General features: G+C 63.2%; 1 protein-coding gene across 4 annotated transcripts in view; it reads right to left on the bottom strand.

The window, feature by feature from the left end:
- Positions 1-20,349, bottom strand: part of OSBPL5 (oxysterol binding protein like 5) — a 55,179-nt gene extending 34,830 nt beyond the window's left edge. For 2 of the 4 annotated variants that reach the window (XR_015721481.1, XR_015721480.1), the window contains exon 1: positions 20,153-20,348. Coding sequence is in view for 1 of the 4 variants with exons in the window: in XM_087855116.1 (XP_087711242.1) it covers positions 20,153-20,182 (30 nt within the window). In the remaining 3 variants the exon portion in view is untranslated. Of the gene's footprint in view, positions 1-16,583; positions 16,716-20,152 lie in introns of those variants that run through there. The other 2 variants (XM_087855116.1, XM_045775796.2) reach the window with 2 other exon arrangements.
- Between the last annotated feature and the right edge of the window lie 1,464 nt (positions 20,350-21,813).

The following is a 21,813-nucleotide window of genomic DNA, read 5'->3' as shown; positions in this document are numbered from 1 at the left end:
GGAGCAGCAAGTGACAGCTAAAAATGACACCCAGAGCGACCAGAGGCCAGCCCTGGGTCACAATGTGTCCTTCTGGGTCGGGAAGGGCTTTACGGACACCTGCCCGCCAGGTCGGATCCTGACAGCCAGCGGTCCCTCCATCTACACCCGCCTTCAGGGACGCCCCAGGGAACCCAGCCCTGGGCACCTGCATCGGTCCGGAAGAGTCTCAGCTCGGTGTTGAGGGATAGCCTGTCATAGCGCCAGGGGTGGTGCTCAGGGGGAGCTTCCCAGGGGTGCCCCGGCCCCACATGGGGTCAGACTCCTGGGTCATCCGGTGTGTGGGAGGGCCCCCCGTGGGGTGAGCACATGGCCACCCCTCCAGGCTCTCCTTTCTAACTGGGACAGAATGTCGGCCATCCCCCCAGCGCCAACGATGGCCAGTGGAGGTGAAGCAGAAGGCCCAGTGGGCTCCACCTGCAGGGCCTGCCCCCCCCCCCGGGGGAGAAGCCACACAGCAAGCCTCAAGTCCCGGGCCCACGTCGGCCGCTGACAGTAGAGGTGGCCCGTGGGGTGGCGGCTCCACTGGGTCTCAAGGCTTTCGGAAAAGAATGAGTCTCCCCCGAGCAGGTGCCTGAGTGTCCTGGGCCGCCATGACAGACGACACACGCTGGGCAGCTGGGCTGCAGTCATAGATTCTCTCCCGGTTCTGGAGGCCGCAGTCCAGACTCCAGGTGTGGGCAGGACCCCGCTCTCCCTGGAGGCTCTGGGGGAGGGTCCTTCCTGCCTCTTCCAGCGCCTGGGGCCCCACGCATGCCTAGGATGCGGCCGGCCGTGTCTCTCCAGCCTCTGCCTCCGAGGTCATGTGGTCCCTCCCTTCTGTGTCTGTCTTAAACCCCCTCTTCTAACTCTTAAAAGTCACTGGATTTAGGGTCCACCAGATAATCCAGGATGACCTCATACCAAGACTTTGGTCCATCTGTAAGTTCCAAATTCCAAGTAAGGTCACATTCACGGGTTCTGGGGTTAGGACTATGACCTATCCTTTGGGGGGATCGCCATTCAACTCCCTGCAGAGTTTCAGGGTCACCAGCCCCATGGAGACTTTGGGATGAGGGTGAAGGGGGCTCTCCATGATGCAACCAGCACGGGCAGGTTCGCAGTGCTCCCTTTTGCTTGTAGAAACCCCACCTGGCCCTCGTCCCCTCTGTTTCCGCCTGTGTGGCCCCCTCGCGCTCACCTGGGTTAGGTCAATGACCCACCAGTTCCTCTCACTGCCCCTGAGCACCCTCAGCAGAGCCACCTTTTAGCCCCTCACCCCCTTGACTAACCTCCTCGGGGCTCCATCCCCTGCATGAAGCCCTGGACCCTCTCACCCCCCGCCCCTCCACCAGGAGCCCTAGCAAGCCCAGGAAGGCGTTGGCCATTCTGCCACGCTGGCCTGCTCCTGCACCAGGCCCCCAGAGCCAGGGAGCTTCACTAATCTGTGCCTTCGGTCCCGCCATCTGTGCGGGTGCCTGGGCCAGCGGTGCCGCCCTGCTGCCCACGCCCTCCTCCAGCCTGGCAGCGGCCCACCGCAGCACTCAGCTCGCGGTCACCCTCCACGGAACCTCCCAGTGAGCCAGCACGGTTCCCTGGCTGCCGGGCCTGGCCGTGGCAGGTCGGATCTGGCTCCACCCAGGACCAGCTCGGGACCCCGCGGCTGGGAACGGCCGTGTCCATCGGGGCCCGTGCATCATGGGGTCTGCGCCAGCTGGATGCCAGCTTCTGGCGGCTGACCCCAGACTGCAGTCCTTAGACCCTGCCCAAACCAGCAATCACCCAGCGTACTGAGAGCAACATGCACATCTTACTGACGAGAACACCGAGGCTGGGGAAGGGAGGGGGCCCAGCACCTTCTGGAATGGGTGCTGGTTCATCACACGCCTTCCCTGTGTCACCGGAGGAAGGTCGTGCCAACCACGGGCGCACCCGGAGGCTCTGGGTGGGCCGAGAGCTATCCAGGCGTCAGCTAGAAAATACGCTCCAAACATGGTCCCTGGCTGCAGCCGCGCCTGTGAACCGGGCCTCCCCGAGAGAGACCGCCCGCCGCCTGGCCCCGGCCATGAGCCCCAGCGCCCCGGCCCCGGGAGCCAGAGAGCTGACTGTCACTTCTCTCTGGACAGTCAGCTGGAGCTCATGGAGGGATGGGAGCCAGGGTGCTCTCTGTGGGAGGGTGGAAAGGGGGTCTTGGGAGCAGACCTGGGGGCCCTTGAGAGTAGGGGTGAGAGAAGATGCAAGGAGAGTATCCAGCCTGGGAGGAGGCCAGGGGCCCCCACGGGCACAGAGGTTGGACCCCGGGGACAGGGCATCGGGCTGGCTCTGGCTGTGTTTCAACACTGCGTTTCCACCGTGCTTTCGGCTACGCCCCTTTGGCAGGACAGCTCAGCTGCTGGTGGGCACCGGCCGTGTGCCCGGGGTTCCTGGGAGCAGGCGGGCTTCTTTTCGGGAGGTGGGATGAGCCTGGGGGCACCTGCAGGGCTCGGGAAATAGCGCCCAGCACAGGGAGCACAGGCCACAAGAGCGTCAGGCCGCGTGGAGCCCCCTCACTGTGGGGCAGGCAGCACCTCTGTTTACTCACCAGCCTCCCGCGCTCCTTCCCGCCACGCTCAGCATGCAGGGACTGGGATTTCAGATGTGGCTCCGCGGAGGACAGAGGGGTCTTGGTGGCACAGCTGTCCCCCCGCCCTATCCCCAGCGATGAACACACAGGTCACACCTCCCCAGGGTGGGGACAGCGCGAGTGGCTGGGCGAGGCTGGGGGACACCAGCAAGGGTTCAGGCCCCAGCCTGGCTCCTGGGGAATCTGCCCACTCACACGACCCCCAGGCTTCAGTTTCCCCACGGCAAATCCAGGCCCCTGGACTTGAGGAGCTCACGTCTTCCTCCCAGCTCCGAAGTGGGAAGAGACCGCAGATCCCAGCAGAGGCGGCTTTCCCACCAACACCACGAGCGACCAGGTGCATGCCTCGCCCAGTCCCAAGGGCACGGGGGGGGGGTGTCGCCCTGGCTGCGGAGCCCTGGGCACCTGCCCGGGGACGGGGGCTGGGCGGCGGGGGTCCTGAGGGCCCAGCTGAGCCTGGCAGAGGCGGGAGCAGGGGTGCTCGGCTGCAGCCCTCAGGCTGGATGTGTCTCGTACTGTGTGTCCCCAGAGGGCCTGGTGTGGCGCTGCCCTGGACCTTGAGCTGCCCAGGGGTGGGGGGGGGGCTCGTCACAGACGCAGGCTGGCCCACAGTGACAGATTGAGGTCTGCTGGTCAGTGGGAAGCGCTGTGCTTTGGGGACCCCCCCCCACCTTGCACCCTGCAGGTCAGCCCAGCGATTGAGCGCTGGCCCAGCTCAGAGGCAGGCGCAGTGGACGGCGGGTGACGGACGGGGGGAGAGAGGAAGGGGTTTGTAAATGTGAGGCAAACCACCACGTGCTCGAATCCTTTAAGCCAGCAATCCGACTTCCGGAGATTTACCATCCGGAATAAAAGCCCGTCTCCCGGTGTCTGCGTAGGGACGTGCTGTGCGGTGTTATTTCCGGAGGGAAAGCGCCACGCACGGGTGGGTGCTGGCAAGTGAGGGAGCGTCGTGCTGAGGACCCTGAACGTGGCCACACAAGGGCCACGGGCTCGGCGTCTGTAACCGGGGCTCGGAAGGCGCCCGGTGTGAGGAGCAGGCCGTGCCACAGCGCCAGGCGGGGCCGCGGTGACAAGGACTATCGCGTCCGTGTGTGTGTAAACCCGTGTGTGACAGGGGCCTCCCCCATCTGCTCGGGCCCCGCGATGAGCGCGTGCAGCTTTACAGTAGGAAAACGCCCCCAGCGCAGCCATCGCCCGGCCGAAAATAAGTAAGGAGAAGTGGAGGCGCTGTATCCTGCGGGGGACGGGGGGACGCGGGGGACGCGGGAGGGGAAGGCCTGGCAGGGGGCCCGAGGGGGCGGGAGGGCCCGGGGCTGGGTGCCGCCTGTTGGGCGCCCGGTGCCCGGCCAGCACTGGCCAAGTAGCAGGTGCCAATGCCTGCTTCCTGGGGGTCGAACCCACCCGGATGTGTATACATTAGGCGCTCAGTATCCACACTGGGCTGACTAGACCACTGACCTCTCTTCTGCCTGAGTGGCCAAGAGGGCGGGGGCACCAGAGGGGGCAGAGGCTGGGGACCCTGGCCCCAGAAGCACACCGCTCCAGAGGGAGGAGACAGCGCCTGGAGCCCCCCCACCCCCGGGCGTCTTCTGGGAGGGTGGGCTCAACCCCACCGGCAGCTCCTCAAGCTCTCGAGGGGTCATCGGGGCGCTACCTCCAGAACCTTCCCCACTGCCTGTGCTCTGCAGAGCTGACACACAGCGCCCCAGGTGTGGATGGCCACGGGCCGTCCCGGGAATGGGGCGCAGACCTGGAGGGGAGCCTTGGGGGCCCGTCGCCCTCCCCCGCCTCCCGGGACACAGGCTGGCTCCTCCGGACGCCTCCCTCCCTGACGGTGGTGATAAAGGCAGGTAGCACAAGAAGGACAACATGGGAGTGGGGGAGGACGGGGGAGCACAGAGGGCTATTTTAAACCGCATTCAGGTGGACGAGACACAGCCGCCTCTGGGGTTGGCGTCAGCGGCAGCAGGGTGCCGAGGGGCCTCCGTGGCACTGTCCCCTCTGCTTCTGTGTGTCTGACATTTTCCAAGCTACACAGTGAAAAAGGAGAAGCTGAAAGCTTTCTCTTGAAGGCGTAAAGGGAGAATTTCTTAAAAGGCTTAAAGCAAGAGAAGAAATGAGCACATTCGAGTCCCATCCCCCCCAGGAAGGCTCAGAGTTTCAAAGACTAAAAAGGAGCCAGGCATCTCTGCTGAAAAGGTGACAGCCAGCCAGGCGCAGGCCCCCTACCCTCCCCGAGACAGGAGAGGTGCTGATGATCCTGAGCCCGCAGGACCACGAGGGGCAAGAGGAGGCAGAGGCCACTGCTGAGCGTCCCAGTGGCCTGCCCCTCTGTAGCCAGCAGCCCCCCAAGAGCACGGACTCCCAGCGGCTGGGAACCCAGCCCAGCCAGCGCCCCTGCTCCTCTGCTGCAGAGCCACCGGCAGGACCCCCCAGGCCTTCAGCTTAGCCCCTTTCAGAGGCCCTGGCCCTAATACACGGTCGCTGGGCTGCCCAGGGCAGGTGTGATTCCCAACGGCCCCCCTGCAAGTCATCAGGGCCACCGAGCACCCCTGCCCAGCACACGATGGAGTGCCCCCGAGGCAAGGGCACCCTCCTCTCTCTTCCTTCCTGTCTGATCATCACCTCTCCCTGACCTGACGTGTCCACGGGCAGCCACTGCCCTGGCCAGGTGCCCACAGCGTAGGGTGCGGGCCAGCCTGGTCCTTGGACACTATCCGTGCACTCTGGGGGCCAGGTGCTGGTGCACAAGCGTGCGGGGTCCCCACACTCCCTTCTCTACCCTGAGTGCTCACCGTCCCTTCCCCAGACACGCACACCGCACGCGGACACACACCCTCCGCCAATCAGGAGGGACCCAATCAGCCGCCATGTCCCCGCTAGCCCGGCCTCCCTAGAAGGCACAGCTGCCCCCGTGTTAGTGGTCCAGATCTGGGCAGGAAGGGGCTTCGGGACTACGGGAGTGTGTGTGTGCGTGCGTGTCCGAAACAGCCCCCACCGCAGAGGGGCACCAAGGAGCTGTTCCCAGGGCCCACAGTCCAGGGCCCTGGGGGAGACTGCACTGTTTTCTCCTCTTCTGTTTGGAGGAGGCTCTCTTTGAAGGACGTGCACACCCCTCCCTCTTGGGGTGAGTGTCCCCTCAGCGGTCACACCCCGTGTTCATCCCCAGCTCAGCTCTGGGCACCCGAGAGGCTCCTTGCCTCTCGTGTGGAAAACAAGGCAACCCCTGGGGTCACACCCAGGATTGCTGGGAAGATGGTGTGGCCACACCTGTGATGTCACCTCCATGTTTCCAGAACCATCCCTCTCCTCTCCACCAGCCTGGTCAGCTGAGCCCAGCTCTTAACTCTCCCTTCTCTGGGTCGCAGCAAGCTCCTGGCTGCTGCCCGCTCTGGCCACCCCATCCTGGGTGCAGAGGGTTGAATGGTGTCCCCCCCCAAAGATACGTCCACATCCTAACCCTGGGACCCGTGATTGTGGCCATTTTTGGAAATAGGATCTTTGCAGATGTGACCAAGTGAAGACGAGGCCACACGGGGAGGGTGGGCCCGATCCAATGACTGGGCTCTTGTATGAGAACAGGACATAGACACAGAAGGGGCCCTGTGGAGACAGGAGGGAGGCTGGAGCCACGTGGCCACCAGCCCAGGGACCCCAGCAGCCTCAGAAGCTGGACGAGGCAGGAAGGTTCCTGTCCTAGAGCCTCCAGAAGGAGAGGGCTCTGCCCACATCTCGGTTTTGGACTTCTGGCTCCGGAACTGGGAGAGACTAAGCTTGTCTGGTTCTGGGCCCCCGCCCAGTGTGTGGTCCTTTGTTACAGCAGCCCCTGGCGGAACACAGGCCCTCAGTTCAAGGTCAAAGCTGTGAGCAGGAACAGCTGGACCAAAGCGGAGTGGGTGCTCCCTTCCTCCACCCCAAGGACGAGGCCGAGGCCCCTCTATCTCTGGACACTATCCAGACTGGAGGAGAGTGACCACTCCACATGGCGGGCAGCTCTGCTCGGACACAACCACCTTCCCTGCTCCCTGTCTGGCACCTGAACAAATCAGCCTCTTGCCCTGCCCCCCGCGAGCAGTGCCTCCCAGCCCTGTGCTGCAGAGACACCGGCCCAGCATACGCCCGGCAGAAAACTGGCCCACGACCCCGTGATGCCAGCCCGTCTCCTGGGGAAGGGGTCTCCAGGCAACGCAGCAACGTCGCGGCCCCGTGGCTGGGGTCACCTCCCGCGGTCCAAGCGGCAGCCTGTCTGTCCCACTCCGCCAGCTGCTGGAAGCCCCTGGAATGGGGCCACCGAGGGCCCCCTCTGCCTCCAGAGCCAGACTCCAAATATGCCCATCACCTACGCTCCCCGAAACGTGGGAAGACAGCAGAGGAAGCCGGGGACCGCGGCCGCCCTGCTCCTTGCTGGTCCTGGGCACGGTGTTCCTCTCTTTACATTCCCTTTCCAGCCTCCTGACCATGACAAGGGAGGAGCGTCTGGTCTTTGTCCTGCCGACCTCTGAGTCAGGGAGGCCGGGCGGCCGGGGCGCTGAGCTGCCGCCGCAGACACCCCGCTCCGGGCTCCGGGCAGCCCTGCTCTGTATCACAAGCAATGATGACTTCCTACCACAGCAGCAACTGGAAGGTTCTTTTTAGATACAAATTGGCTTATGTAAAAAGAAGTGAGTGGATCACAGGGCCACGCTTTAAAGTAACAGCACAGGCGGCGGCGGACAGATTAAGCCACTGAAAACCCCCAGAAGCCGCTCAGAGTGTGGGGTCCCAGGCTGGCCGGGCGCCCGTGCTCCCTCCACCCGAGCAGGCCCCGCCTCGGTTTCCCGGGGTCTCAGCCAGAGCGGCCTCTTCTGCCATAAAATAGAACGTAGATACAGAAAACCACACAGGCTTCCCCAGACAAGCACCATACCTGTCACGGATCAGAACCTGGGGCGGCCGGGATGCCAGTCCCAGGCAGGCCCCGCCTGGACCAACCAGACCCAGCAGGCACGCTGCACCTGTAGGGCCCAAGCTCACGTCCTGCCCGCCTGGAAAGGTTCGCCTTCTACACTCTGTTCTGCAGTCCCCTTGCCCGCTCACAATTCACATGAAGCTGCCGGCATCTGGCCGCGAAGCTCCTGCGCGACCCGGGGCTCTGGGGCTCCCTGGCTGGCGGGGTGGGCAAGGCGTGGACGGCCTGAGCCCTGGCCTCACACTGGAGAACGGCCGCCCCGGGGCCTCTCCCGAGCTTAAACGGAGCACACGGCTGTGCACCACACCAAAGGTCTGTGTCCGGGTGAGCACTGGACACCTGCTCGCTGCTGCTAGAGACCGTGAGGGTCCCCGCTAGACCCCGGCGAAAACGAAGGACGCACAAGGACAGAGCCTCTCAAAGTCAGGACCTCCGTTTGCAGTCTCGCGCTCGCTCACGACGCTCGGGCGAATCGCAGGTGTCTTGCAGCATGCACTCACTCGCGGTCTGCACGCGTTTCTGACAATCTTATTTATCTGGCTGCCTCGCCAAGAGCGGGCTAGAAGCAGAACCAAGCTTTTTTTTTTTTTTATTAAAGATTTTATTTATTTATTTGACAGAGATAAAGACAGCCAGCGAGAGAGGGAACACAAGCAGGGGGAGTGGGAGAGGAAGAGCAGGCTCCCAGCAGAGGAGCCTGATGTGGGGCTCGATCCCATAAAGCTGGGATCACGCCCTGAGCCGAAGGCAGGCGCTTAACCGCTGTGCCACCCAGGCGCCCCAGAACCAAGCTTTTTAGAGAAGAAAATAACATAACCAACAACTCTCCAACGAGAAGCATAAGAAAAGGAATCTGGGGCCATTTAGCAGAGGGGCAGACAGTCCCGGCCGCGTTGTCGGGGGCGGGGGGCATGTGGCGAGGTGGTTCCCATCCCAGCCCAGTGGTCTCGGGCAGGTTTTCTTGCCTCTCCGAGTCCTGGCGTGCCCGTCTATCCAACAGGGGTGCTGGTAGGGCTTATGGCATCGGTGTGTCCAAAGGGTTTGAGGAGAGAGCTCATCTCAAACCCTTCAAAAAATGTTAATCCCTAGTAAAAATGAATGGTTGCGGGAAAGGGTTAAATGATTTCTCACACCTAAAGGCTTCCAAGCATCCTGTGGGTGCAACTATTTTGGAAAGATTTCCACTGAATGTGTCCAAAGGTCTGCTGTCTAGCGGGGCAAGCCCCCTCCGGGGAAGGAGTGGGTCCCCGAGGGCAGCCGTGCCCTCTGCCGGGTTACTCTTTCTCCTGCGGGCGGGTGGCCGGGGGCAGCCGAGGCGAGACACTCCCGCTCAGCCCGGGAAGTGACGGATGGCCACGCTGGGGAGAGCAGCGCACCGGAGATAAACAGCGTGTTCCTCGCGCCTTCGAGATTTAAAAATAAACTGAGAAGCAGACACAGTTCAAAATAATGATCGGGTTGGGAGGACAGTCATTTGCCTGCGTGTCTTCCTCCTGCCATTCGTTCCATCGCAGCGTAAACCACCCCCCCACGTGGCCCAGGCTGCCCTCTGGCAGGCGGGGGGAGGACAGGCCGGCAGGGCCCCGCGGCATCTGTCAGTGGTGGCCCTGCGTGGGGAATGCGCCCGATGGACCCGCCCGGCGGCACCAGAGTGATGGACCCACGTCCCCTTTGCCTGAAAGATGTCTTTCCCCCTTTTTTGCTGCACTTGGGGTTCTGGGCAGGGCTCTGCAGAGTAGAGGCCCCACTCACGAAACTCACGTAGTCAGCCCCACGCAGGCACCCCGGGCACTGCCCGCTCCTCCTCCCATGTGCTCCGGGCTGTTTTAACAACACCAGCTCCGTGGGCAGCTGAGCTCCTCCCCCTCCTCGGACGGCAGCCCCCATCTGGTGGGATAACAGAGAGGGGGAGGGAACCCGGAAGCCCACCCCCGCCCCCCGCCCCGGCCCAGAGTTCTAGAGTGCAGGGCAGGAGGGCTGACCCTGGTGCCCCCCCCCCATAGGACTCCGCCCCCAGCTGCCGCAGAGAAAGGCCCACTGGGGCATTGTCCACATCCAGCCTGGAGGAAATGCCACGTTTGGTTTCAGAAGGGCAACTGTGGAGAGAGGGGAACACCGTGGTCTGGGGTGTGGCCGTCCCGTGCCCCTCATCGCTGGCCACACCCAGCTGGGCTGCTCGGGTGCGCACCCTCAGACCCCGAGACCCCACTTTGGGCCAGAGCCCCAGAGCAGCGCCCGCCTACGCGCCCAGTGAGACCCAAACACAAAACACACTCCTGGGATAAAGTGGATAAACTGGAAACGGGCCGAACGCCCCTCGACGGGAGGATGGAACTAAACCGTGCCTTCCTTGTACAAAGCAGGGAAGACGCGCAGGGGCTCATCACTTGTGACCGCGCAAACCAGGCTGTTTTTGCAAGTTCTCTGCGACGCCAGAACGATGAGGACTCGGAGCAGATGCGAAGGGGACACCAGCCAGAGAAGCCTGCAGTTGTTTGTGGACCCATCCATATATGGTCACAACAGAAAAACTTGCTGGCAGGTCAGCCAGCCGGGACAGCCTCCGGGGAGCAGGGCCGGTGCGGGCCCCCGAGCGCTGTCAGGGCCCCGCGCTCTGCTCCACTTCCCAGGCCTGAAGCCCGGAGCAAACAGAGACAGACAGGACAACCTGGTCGAGTGGGGGTTGGTTGTATTCCTTTGTGTGGTTCCTGTGTTTAAACATTTCACAAGCATTAGCCATTAATCAAAGTTTTAATTGACGATAAGGAGTCGGTCCCTCCCTGTGCCAAGAGCCCAGCGGCTCGGCAACGCCAGAACCCGCGGAGGGTGGGCCGGCGCTGCCCTTCCCACACGGTTCTCACCACCGTGATGCCCGTTTCACAGATGAGAAAACCAAGGCCTGGAGCTCCTGGGGCTTGCCCAGGGCCCCTCGGCGGGTCACGTATGAGAGGAGGGGCAGGGACGCCCGGCCAGTGTGGACCGCGGAGCCCATGTCCTAACCGGCAGGCGTGGGCACCCACGGAGCCCCCGCGGCAAGTCGGAGCACATTCTGCAGAGACGGTGTCTACAGACCGGGGTGTCCGGCTTAACGGGCTCCAGCTCTCTCCCTGCCTCTGCATAAAACAAAACACCCAAACCAAGCAAACAGAAGCAGGAGCTCACTGACCGTCCATGGAAAAACAAATGACATCTTCCTAGCGAGTGGGAAGGGGGAGCCGGGGGCTCAGATCGGAGGGGGTCAGGCCAGGAGCAGGAGGCCTGACACATAAGAAGGGAAAGGACAGAGGGGGTGAGGTGGACTCCTGCAAGGTTACCCCGAAGACCGCAGGCTCCACAGAGAAGGAGCCAGACCAGGCCTGAGCTTTCCCAAACATCTGGTCCATTGTAGGGCTGGAAGAGCTTTCTGGGCAGGGGAACAGCATATGCCAAGGTGGAGAGGTGCAGGTGACAGGTCCCACCTCCTCCCACCTCTCCACACCTACGGCTCAGCTTTCAGCTTTCGGCTTTAATGCGAAGTCCCAGCTCCCCCTCCCCTCCCCAGCACCCCCACAGTCCTACCATGCAGCTGGCCTTGTGTCAACACTGACCAACACTGGTTCCTAGCCCATGAGCAGCTGGGCCAGAGCCACCAAGGTGTGGCTGACGCTTACCCAACACAGACGTAGGAGACCATCTCCTGCTTTCTCACGGGGCTGCTGTGGCCCACATTTACAGACGGGCAAAGGCAGTTCCAGGAGGTAAAGAGACTGCCTCCCCCAGCACCTGGGGTTAAGAATCCCTGAGCCATATCTTCCTTGGCCAGGCCTCCAAATCCACCATGGGCCCTGACATCATCCACCACTCAGACCCCCGCTCAGCCTCACCCCTACCCTGACACCCCAGGTCCGTGCAGGGCACTGGGGACCTGGGTCAAGCATCTCTGTGGCTCCAAATCCAGGCTGTTGAGCCATCTCACCGCCCTGCTCAGCCCAACGCAGCAGCTCCGAGGTTGGGGGGACAGGGATCTAGGGCTCCCGTCCCCCATGCCCCCTCTCCAGGGTTCCCCGGGACAGGGTTATGCTGCTAACCCAGAGACCTCCAAAAGGGCTTTGTTCAGGGGCCATTGCAGAGAGGGGGAAACAGAGTCCCCCAACCCTCAGAGAGCCACTCTGTTCTTTAGGGTCCAAGCAGGAGGTGTGGGGCAGTGCCCCTCCCATCTCCCAGGGTTGGGGTGAGGAGCCCACAACCCCAAGGCCCTGGGGAGGCCATGCTGGCAAGAGCCCCAGACCCCTGGGCATCCCCGAAGACTTCCCCACCTCCAGGGTACAAATGAGAAGAGACTGAAACCCACCCCCACTCCCCGGCAAAGGAGCGGTCTCTCGAAACAGCCGAGGCACAGAAACCCACATTCCACTGACACCGTAAGTAACGGCAGAAGGGCTCTTCCCTGGGCTCTGCCGGGCAGCGCGGGCCCCTGGCGGTAGTTCTCATCCCACAGCGCGGGGACTTCAGGTCTGAGTGCAGCCCGGCCTGTTCCCTGGCCAAGGGCTCTGGATCTGGGGGCCCTCCTGACAAGTGAGGTGGGGTCCGTCCCATAAGGTAGATCTGGCTTTCCCGTTTAGCTGCCCTGCTGCTCCCTGGTCCCCTCGGGCTGCCGTGGCCCAGGAAACCTGATGTGCGGCCCTCTGACAGATTCAGCCCTCTAGGAGGGCAGGGAAATCCCATGGGCGCCCCTCCACGTCCCGTCCCTCCTCCTCAGCGTCAGCTGGCCCTTTAAGTGACCTCCCGGTGCCCACTCACCCCAGGAAGCAGCAGGAGGATGCCACGGCAGGAGTCCTGTGCGCAAGCCACTGTTCCCAGGGTGGCTGAGGCTGAGGGACAAAGGCGCCACCCTGCCTGCCCGCAGGCCTGCGGAGGCCCCGCTCCCTCTTCTCCCTCTGCCTTCCTGGGGACCTGCCTGTCTCCACAGCAGAGCGTGGCCTGTGCCTGGTTTCCAGACTCGCCTGGCCTTAGGGAAGTAACCTGTGGGATGGGGTATTCCCAGATGCCCCCTCACGGTCTCATTAAGCCTCAAAGAACTCCCCATCACAGGGTGGACACTGTTCAGGTGTGGGGCACCTTCCCCGAGTCCTGCGTCCCCGTCAGGATCTGAGGGGGCCTGGGCAGGTCAGTCCACCTCCGGAGTAGGTACTCCTCCCAGGTAAGCACTGTGTGCTCCCCGTTTATCATTCAGGAATGACAGGCGCCTGGGGCAGGGCAGCAAGCGGGGCCTTTTGAACGTGAGCGCATCTGGGGAAAACGGGACGGGACAGAGATGCGGGACCGGCATCGTGCTCAAGACAGTGGCTTCCCTAGACAAGGGCAATCCTACGGCTTCACGGGAGCACAAAGCACCTACTACATGCTAGGCCCTGAGCACACAGTCAGGCAACAAGTACGTGATGACCACACGTGCTAACAGCACTCTCCGTGGGCCTGGCTCTGGGCCGACTGCCTTCTCCGTGTCTCGTCATTCGACGAAACAAACACAGACGGAGGCAATTCGGACATGGGTCAGTGTTGCTAAGAAAACAAAGGGCACCGCATCAGGGACAGAGGGGCTCGGTGACACTTGAGTTGAGGGCTGCATTAGCACCCAGGGCAGAGGGTACAGGGAACGCAAAGTCCCCAGACTAACAAATGCTGGGCCTGGGGCTGGATGTCTGTGCAGGAGCTCGGAGGTGGGGGGAGCTGACAGGCAGGGATCGGGCTGTCCAGGGCCTCGTGGGGCCCGGAAAGGAGTCTGGAATTATTTGGAGATCAGTGAGAATCACGGAAGACTCCAAGTGGGTAGGCTATGTGACGTGGTCTATATTTTAAAAATCATGCTGGCTGACAGCTGGAGGGGGACTGGAGGGGCGAGACTGGAGCCTGCTGGGTGGCTGGTGTGGTCTGAGCTGCTGGAGGAGAGCCCAGGACAGAAGAGGTGGCCTCCGGAGACTAAGGGAACCACTGGCTTGGAGATGTGAGACAAAGGGCCCCTGAGGGTCCTGGAGCCCCTAGAGCCAGCCAACCAGCTCCTGTCCTGAGCAGTGGGTACCGTCTCTCCCTGGCCTGATGGCCTAGATAACGTTGCCAGTTCTTTGGTGGCCCTGGGCCTCCCCAGGGCCAGGCCGGACGGCTCCAAGGCCCTTCCCAGGGATCATCGTGCACCCCCTGCCCCCGCATCTCCTGGATCTGTGCTCCTGGCTGCAGGGATTCCCTCCCTACGGATCCCTGAAGCTCTTGCGGGGTGCCCCACATCTTGGGCCCTCAACATTCCTTGCGCTGGACGGCTTACTCCCCAGCTACCTCGCCAGACAAAGAACTCAAGGCTGGACCCATTGTTCTGCCCCCAGCCCCAGTCCCTGACCGAGCCCTGCTTTTCCGTCGGGTGGGTCCTGACCACACGGCTAGTGCCCACTCCCCTAGGCAGAGACGCCAGGCCAGCGGAAGCCAAATTCACAGCCGCCCGCACACGCTCCTGGGGCCCTGGCTCGGAACCACTTGCTCCCAAGTCCAAGTTCCTTGTATTCAACCACCACTGCCCTGCCCTGCAGAAGATCCACTGCCTGCTTAGACATCGCCCCAGATGAGCCGCCAGCTCATGAGGGTCTCTGATCCAGCCCAGGCCGGTGCGACCTCTCGGAGGGCTCATCCTGCGGCTGTAAGTTGTTTCCCAGACCTGTAGGCTTGGTCGGTCACCGGGCAAATCCGGCCTCCAGAGCAGTACCCTGTTCCTTCAGGACGGCCGTGAGCAGCACGAGGACCTCCCGGGGCAGCGCGCAGGGCCACCGCTGGGAAGTCGCAGCACTGTCCTTCTGTACCACCCCAACCCTGCCACTCCCAACAGCCAGGCACCCGACCCAGGGACCCCACGGGGGGAACCACATCTGACAGTTCCTTTCATGTCAGGATGTCTGGGTCCTCCTGTTGCGCACTGTGCAACCCTGTGCTCGGCCCTCTGCAGCCCCCGTCCTGGGGTTCAGGCCTCATCCCTACAACTGGGAGCTGGGTCTGCAGTTTCTCAGCTGTGGCCAGCACACCTGTCGCTGGGACAACAAATGGGAAAGGGGCGGGGCGTGCTTCTGTCACCTTGGGTGAGACCCCTCCACCTGCATGTGCGTGCTCACGCACTCACACTGGTTCAACCACAGAATCGGCAGAAAGCGCGAGTCCCCAGAACACAGCCGCCGGAGACACACAACAGTCTTCAAACCAGCGGCTCCTCACGGAGGGCTTCTGCCCTCCCCGAGCGAGTGCAGCATGTCAGGTCACTCTCCCGGCTCAGGAAGCTTCCGGGAAGAGAGATTGCAGGACAGACATCGATCCTGGACATTCTCAGCATAGTAAACACCATGCTAAGGGGGAAGGGCTGCAGTCAGCCTTCTGTCAAGAGCCAAAAGCAGAGCTTTGGAGACAACAGATTCCTCGCAACTCCGCACCCTGGGGCCCAGGAAGGAGGAGCTTTCCGTTGGCTTCCAGGACGCCCTGCCCAGGCCTCTGCATAGCCCCCCCCCAACCCAAGACAAGGCGGGTCAGAGGGCCCTCGTCCGGCCCATCTGCTTCGTCACCTTTTCTAAACACAGCCTGGTAAGACACAGCCTGGTAAGACACAGCAGACAGACCCACCAGATGCCTGGCTCCCTGGCACCCGTGGCCCTGCTCCGCACACGTGCGGTAGACAATGGGATCTGCACATCGGGGGCTTGGAGCCAGAAGGGTGGGCGTCAGATGCCCCTGAGTTGCATGCTGCTCGCACAGCCAGTCAAGTTCAAGGAGCCACAAGGCCCCTGCAAAACCAAGGAATTGGGGTAAAAACGCGGCCAAAAGACGACTCAGCCTGCTCTTGCTGAGGGCAGGTGTTTGCGCGCTGGGATCTGGACCCACAGCGAACCCCAATCCAAGGACATACACATCTAACCCAGAGGCTGTGCCCACGTCCCTGCTGTGACACCCGGAGCCTTCCCTGGCCTGGGGGCTGTCCCTGGGGACAATCACAAAGGCCTGCCTGTCAAAGGCATTTTGAAGGGGCTCAGGCAGACCGGCAGACACATACCTAAATTCTGGTGTAGACAGAGTAGCAAGTTCATGAAATCCCAAGATGGCAAAAAGGCAGAAATCCAAACCAGCTGCTCCATCCAGCAAGGCCTGGTCTGGCTCAGCTCAAGGATGTGTGGGGGCAGAGAAGCTGACCTCAACAGCCCAGAGGACCTGTCCACATCCCCAGACACTCCAAGCCCCAACTCCAGCTGGCTTCTGACAGCAGACAGCCCACAAGGGGGGAGGGGCAGTGGCTGCCCCTGGGGAGACCAGGTTGGTGAGTGGCCCCCAGGGGCTGACAGCACCCCCCCCCAACATCCTACCTCCTGAGGATTCTCAGGTGCACAGGACCCTCCCGTAGACTCACATCTGCCGCCCCCCCAACACTTGCTACGACTCTATCTTTAGGGTGTCAGAGCCTAGAGATGTGGCTGTGGGTGGTGGGTGAGGCTGGGGTCCTCCCTCAGCCCAGGAAGCCTCCCACTCTCTGGGCCCAGACACCACCGCCCTCCGAACGAGCCCACGGCAGCGACTGCCAGACGCGGGATGCAGACCTGACCCAGGGTCGGCCGGGCTGGGGGCGCGCACGGCCAAGCCCCCACGCCCCGCTCCTCGAGGCCCCACCAAGCGGGAAGCGGGCTGTGCGCGCCGTTCCCCACGCCCGGGCCCCACCCGCGCCCCGGCCCGCCCGCGCCTGGGACCGGCCCCGCGCCTCTGAGGCTCCCCGCCAGGCCGCTGTCGGGGCGCGCCGGGCTGCGCCCCAGTCCCCGGGCCCCCCGCGGGCCGCGGTTCAGGGCTCCCCGACCCTCGCAACCGGCCTCCGGCCTCCGGCCGCCCGCCGGACGCTCCAGGCCCTCTTGGCCGCGGCCCCGCCGGGCCCCTGCCCGGGCCCTCCAGGCCGCCTCCCCTGCGGTTCCCGGCCCTCCCCGCTCGCCGCGCCCCTGCGCCTACCGTGCCGCGACTCGGTGCCGGCGGGCCGGGCGCGCGGGGCTCAGCTGGCGGCGCGGCCCGGCTGCAGGAAATGCCAGAGGACTGATCCAACCGCGGAGCCCTGGGAGGGAGCGGCGGCAGAGGGAGGAGGGATCCGGGAGAGGAGGGAGCGGGGAGGAGGGAGGGATCCGGGAGAGGAGGGGGCGGGGAGGAAGGCGCGAGGGAGGAGCAGGGAGGAGGAAGGAGGGGGCCGTAGGGGGCCGTAGGGGGGAGGGGGGAAGGGGGAGGGTTTGGCGGCGGCCACAAAACCCGGGGCGGGATCCGCGGGGCTGGAGCTGGGCACAGGGACCCCAGGCTTCCTCTGCACCCCTTCTCCCTGGCTTGGTCTGGTGTGCTGCCACAGGTCAGGCCGCTGGGCAGGGCTGAGGGTGCTGAGCGGGATAGGGTGGGGGCCGCCTGGAAGGGTCCTCCCATTTACAGGGTGCAAGAGAGTGCCTGGTCACAGATGCCTCCAGGCCTCCAGCCCACCTAGCCAGGGTCCAGGCTGCCCCCTCTCTCTTCCTGGGCCCCAGAAACTGTCATCAGTTTTCTTCCAGGCACAGAAACCTCCACAACATTAGGAACCCCAGAAACCCGAGCCCTTTGCCCTTGCCCGAGGGTGTGGGGTATGCTAAACAGGACCCTAGGCCACGCCCATGTTTGTAACAGCACCTCCTTCTCGGGACTCTTGCTGGGAACCCACCTCCTGCAGACTTCCTTCTGTGTCCCCCCATCCCTTCTGCTCCCAGAGACCTTTTTAGACCCCGGAGCCCTCTTGTATAGAAAAGACACTCATTCTGCAGGTGGAAGTTGAGGAGGTGAGGGTCTTCCCCAGCCCCTCACCTGTAGGCCCCAAAGTGCTGTGAGCTCCTCGCTGGCCCCAGGGTCTCCCCAGCCCTGGCCCCCCAGGCTGAGGTGCTCTTGGACCTTGGTCTTCAGGATGCCCAGGGCCTTCCGATAGCATCTGTCCCCTGGAGGCCAAGACGAGGTGAACTGGGCCCCTTCCAGGCGTCCCCAGACCAGGCAGGACATGCAAGGGCACAGAGCCTTTTCCACATGGAAACCTTCCCTCAGTCTGTTCCCTCCAAGGGATGGGACTGTCAGCCGAGCCCCAGCCTCCTTTCCCACGCCTGAAGCTCTGGCCCCCAGGTGCATCTGGGCCTTTTCATTCTGTGTTGGGCCAAGAGTGCCCTAAGGGCAGCCGCTTCGCCCGTGGGTCAGGGGGATGCAGCAGGACCACCAGGCAGGACGGCTGCCCTGTGGGGCCCCCTTCAGGCTCTGGGACCGGAGAGGGCACTGGGGGAGACCACTGCCTACCTTGGCTCTGTGGCCAGCAAGCCAGGTGGGAGGCCCGGCCCGAATCCCTTCCCCCAGCCCCAGCACCATGCCCAGCCACTAGAGCCGGTGGTGGCTCCCTGGGGGGGGCCCAGAAACACCAGCCCCGGGGGTTATCAGAGGGGCCGTGGGCTGAGGGGGCACCTTGGCCTGCTCTGAGCTCGTGGCCAGAACAAGCCGGCTCCCACCCCAGTCACCTTGCAAGGCCTTCTGATACAGAACTGCTCAGACAAGACGCTCAGGGCCATAGTGGGCCCCCTGCTGTGCAGCCTGCGGCAAGCGGCACCCCCTTCTGGAGACGGTCTGCTCGGGCTGACGGATACCTGCCGAGAGGACACTTCACTCTCCGAAGCCTCTGCACAAAGCTGAGGTATAGTGGCTGGGAGCCCAGCAAATTGCTGGTTGCCGGGCCAGTGCACAGGGGACTGAGGAAGAAAACAAAGTTGGTCTCCCTGGGGCCGAGGTCTCAGGGGCCAACGCAGGGAAAGTTTCCAGTCACCGATGAAGCCAGCTTGATTTCACGACATGAGACTGCTGAGGGCAGACGTCAAAGGGACACCTGGCCAAATACAGGGGTGGGGGTGTGATGCCCCCCCCCCCGCAAGATGACAAAGGGAGGGTGGGTCAGTGGGCAGAGTCGGGCTCACGGGGATGGATCAGCAGGTGGCCATATAGCAAGCTAGGAGGGTGCCACCCCGCTGGACACAGCACTGGACTCTTCCAGAAAGTCCCCCTTCCAGTTACTTGCCTGGTTGTGGATGCAGCATGGTCTAGAAAGCAACTAGTCCCTGGGCAGGTGACCCGTTCCTCTGGGGCTCAGCTTACCCACCTGTCAAATGGAGGTGGTCAGTGCAGAAAACAAGACCGCGGAGGCCCTCAGGGATGAGCAGAGCGGGGCGGGCTAGCTGCCCAGGAGCCACGGGGGGTGTGGGCAAGGCCCTGAGACGCTCTGCCTTGGTTTCCTCACCTAGAAATGGGGACAGTAGCTTCCCTTCTCCCCCTGCCCGAGCAGCACGCATCCCCAGGGCGGGAAGAGACTTCTGAGCTGAACCCCGGGGAAGGAATGGCTGGCGCTGTCTGTGAACAACAGCAGCTGGCTTTCTACTCTGTTCTGAGTTTAGGATCAGAGAGACCTGCCCATGAGAAGCAAGATCTGTAAATGCGCCTTTGCGAATGTGGACTTCGCTCCTGGGCAAGGAGGGTAGAACTGAAGGTTAAGCCTGATGCAATGCCAGCCTCCCCTCCTGGGGCAGCGTTGGTGATGTCTGGGCACCTCCTTGGTTGTCACAACCCGGTGGGGGGTACTGCTGGTGGCTAGTGGGTGGAGGCCAGGGACGCCGCTAGACGCCCATCGCCACACAGCACCGTGTCCCGGAACGGGAGCAGTCTGGTCCCAGAATCCCTGCTCTGGAGTGAAGAAACGTTTATCTGTAGCGGTCAGGCCTTTGTTCTGGGTGGTTGGCCGGTCCTTGGGGATTGCTCAGCCCCCCAAGACTTCCTTTGACAGACCCCCACCCTTTCTCATGCTGAGGGGCTTTAGACACATTGACTCAGTTAAACCACCCACCCACCCACCCACCTTATGAGGCAGGCACTGTCGTGATCGGCTCTGTTTGCCAAATGGGGGAAACTGGGGCACAAGGCAGGGACCTAAGTCACCAAGCTCTCACAATGAGTGAGGATTCACTCCCACCCTCTACCCCCTGTTGCCTAGTCAGTCAGGTTCAGGGAGCAACCCTCACAAGCCCCCACCCCTCCCGCTACACCTGGCTGACCCCCTGGTGAGGGCTGGGACAGCCAGACCCCACGGAACACTCCTGGGCCCTTTCAGGGACGGCGCCTGCAGGGAGAGGCTGCCGGGCTCGGCCTCTGCAGGGCCAGGTGCTGGTGGGCCGGGGTCCACAGGGGAGGAGAGCCAGCAGAATCTGCAGCATGATTTCTCCCCATTTCTCGGGTGAGGAGACTGAGGCCCAAGTAGCAAGGGTGTGGGTGGAATCCCCTACTCCTGGCTGGGGCCTGATCCTATGACTCTGGGCAGCCGTGGGGCAAGCTGGAGTTTTGGCCCGGGGAGGTGAGCCTGGGCCCAGTGGCCCTCCCTGCTGCCCAAAGGGCTAGTCCCACTGGGGGCATGGCCTCCAGGACTTGCTGGCCAGTCAGGGACAGCTCTGGAAGCGTCTCCGCTGCGAGACCCTTCACTCCCTAGTCTGTTTCCTTACCTGGGCCCTGGGGCTGAGGTAGCCCCACATGCGGCGTCTCTGTTGAGTCTGGAGCCCGCGTGGTCTCCAGAACACAGCAGTGAATCATAAAACCACCATGCCATTTATCCGTCTATGACCTTGTGCCCGGCACCACGTCCCATCTCCCGCATGTGACCCCACTGCATCCCCTGCTCCCCGTAGATGGTAGGTGGGGGTCACATTCTCCCCGAAGCAGGGAGGGAAGGCCACCAGCTCCGGCCAGGCAGCTGGGAACGGGGCGGAGGCAGGGCTAGAGGTCAGGCCCCGCCCACTGGCTGGGGCAGGAGGCAGGCTCTCCCTCTCCACGCCTCCAGACTGGGCGGGACTGGGTGGGACTGGTGTCTGCAGCCTCAGCTCCCCTGTGGAGGGTAGAGCCGGAGGTGGGGCCCTGGGGAGGAGCCGGGAGGCTCCGTGTCCCTGACTCAGCCCTCCCTCTCCCCACGGAGACACTGTACGCTGATGTCTTCACCAGCTGAGTCACCAAGCAGGTGTGCGGGCCGAGCAAGGGCTGTGTTCTGTTTCCTCGGGGAAACCTGGGAAGTCCAACGGCAGAATCTCCCTCCCTCCCTCCGGCAGGCTGGATGGGGGAGCCCTGCCACTGCGCCCAGGCTCGCAGGCCTGCTGCCTGGGTAGCACTCACACGGGCCCTCCCCCTCTCTCCTCTGTCTCTGTCTCTCTTACACCCGGACCCATCCTCCAGGGAGACACATCCGAGCCTGGATTCAGGCAAACACCTGATGCTAATTTCCCACTCTCTTGCTGATCTACCTGGGTGGATGAGAAGGTGCTGTTTATAGGGCACACCCCCGGGGCCAGACTCTGGGGAGGCTGGCATGACGTTAGGGGCTCTTCAGGGGCACGTGGTGCCGAGTGCCAGCAGATGTGCTGATGTGCCCGAGCCTGGACCCCCTCGTGCGTCTGAGTCAGTTCTTGCAGGTGGAAATCCGGGCCAGCAGACGCGTCCTCTGCCCCCCGCGTGGGGTCAGTGCCTGCAGCATCCTCTGGAGTGCTCAGCGTGGAGAAGGGAGCAGGACCACGGCGGGCACAGCTGCGAGGTGGGGTGGCGTGCCTGGGGAAATGCTGAGGGGGGTCAATGCCTGGAGGGGCAGGGCCAGCTCGCTCACCTGCCGCCGCGGGCTCCGGCCGGGCCCACCTGCAGCTGAGCTGGGACACCTGCTGCCGGCAATCTTCGGAGTTCCTGTGGACGCATCAATCTGACCGCTGCCTCCGTGGGCCCACAACCTTCTTCCCCCCGGCTCCCGTGTCAGCATCTCAAATCTCCCTCTCCGTCTCTTACAAGAACGGTTGTTGGGTTAGGGCTCCCCAAGGTCAGCCAAGATGATCTCATCCGGAAATCTTTAACTACACCTGCAATTATACCTTGTGTCCAAGGAAGGTCACAGTCACAGGTCCTGGGGGCTCAGACACGGACGTGTCTTTCTGGGGGACACATGTCACCCCCCCCCCACTATAGCAGGAAACCATCGAATGCCTGCTGCGCTCATGTTGCTGGGCTGGTCCTTGGCACGTTGGGCTTCTTTCCTGTTCTCAATGCTTTTGTTCTGAGTCTTCACGTGAGGACACAGATTCAGGGTCCTGGAAGCCATTGACGAGAGTCGATCCAGACAGGACGCCAGTCC

The sequence above is a fragment of the Ursus americanus genome, chromosome 24, assembly GCF_024610735.1.
Source record: "Ursus americanus isolate L20-20 chromosome 24, mUrsAme1.1.p, whole genome shotgun sequence".
Classification (NCBI taxonomy): Eukaryota; Metazoa; Chordata; class Mammalia; order Carnivora; family Ursidae; genus Ursus; species Ursus americanus.
Note: the sequence above shows the minus strand (reverse complement) of the source record. Positions and strands in the feature narration are given on the sequence as shown.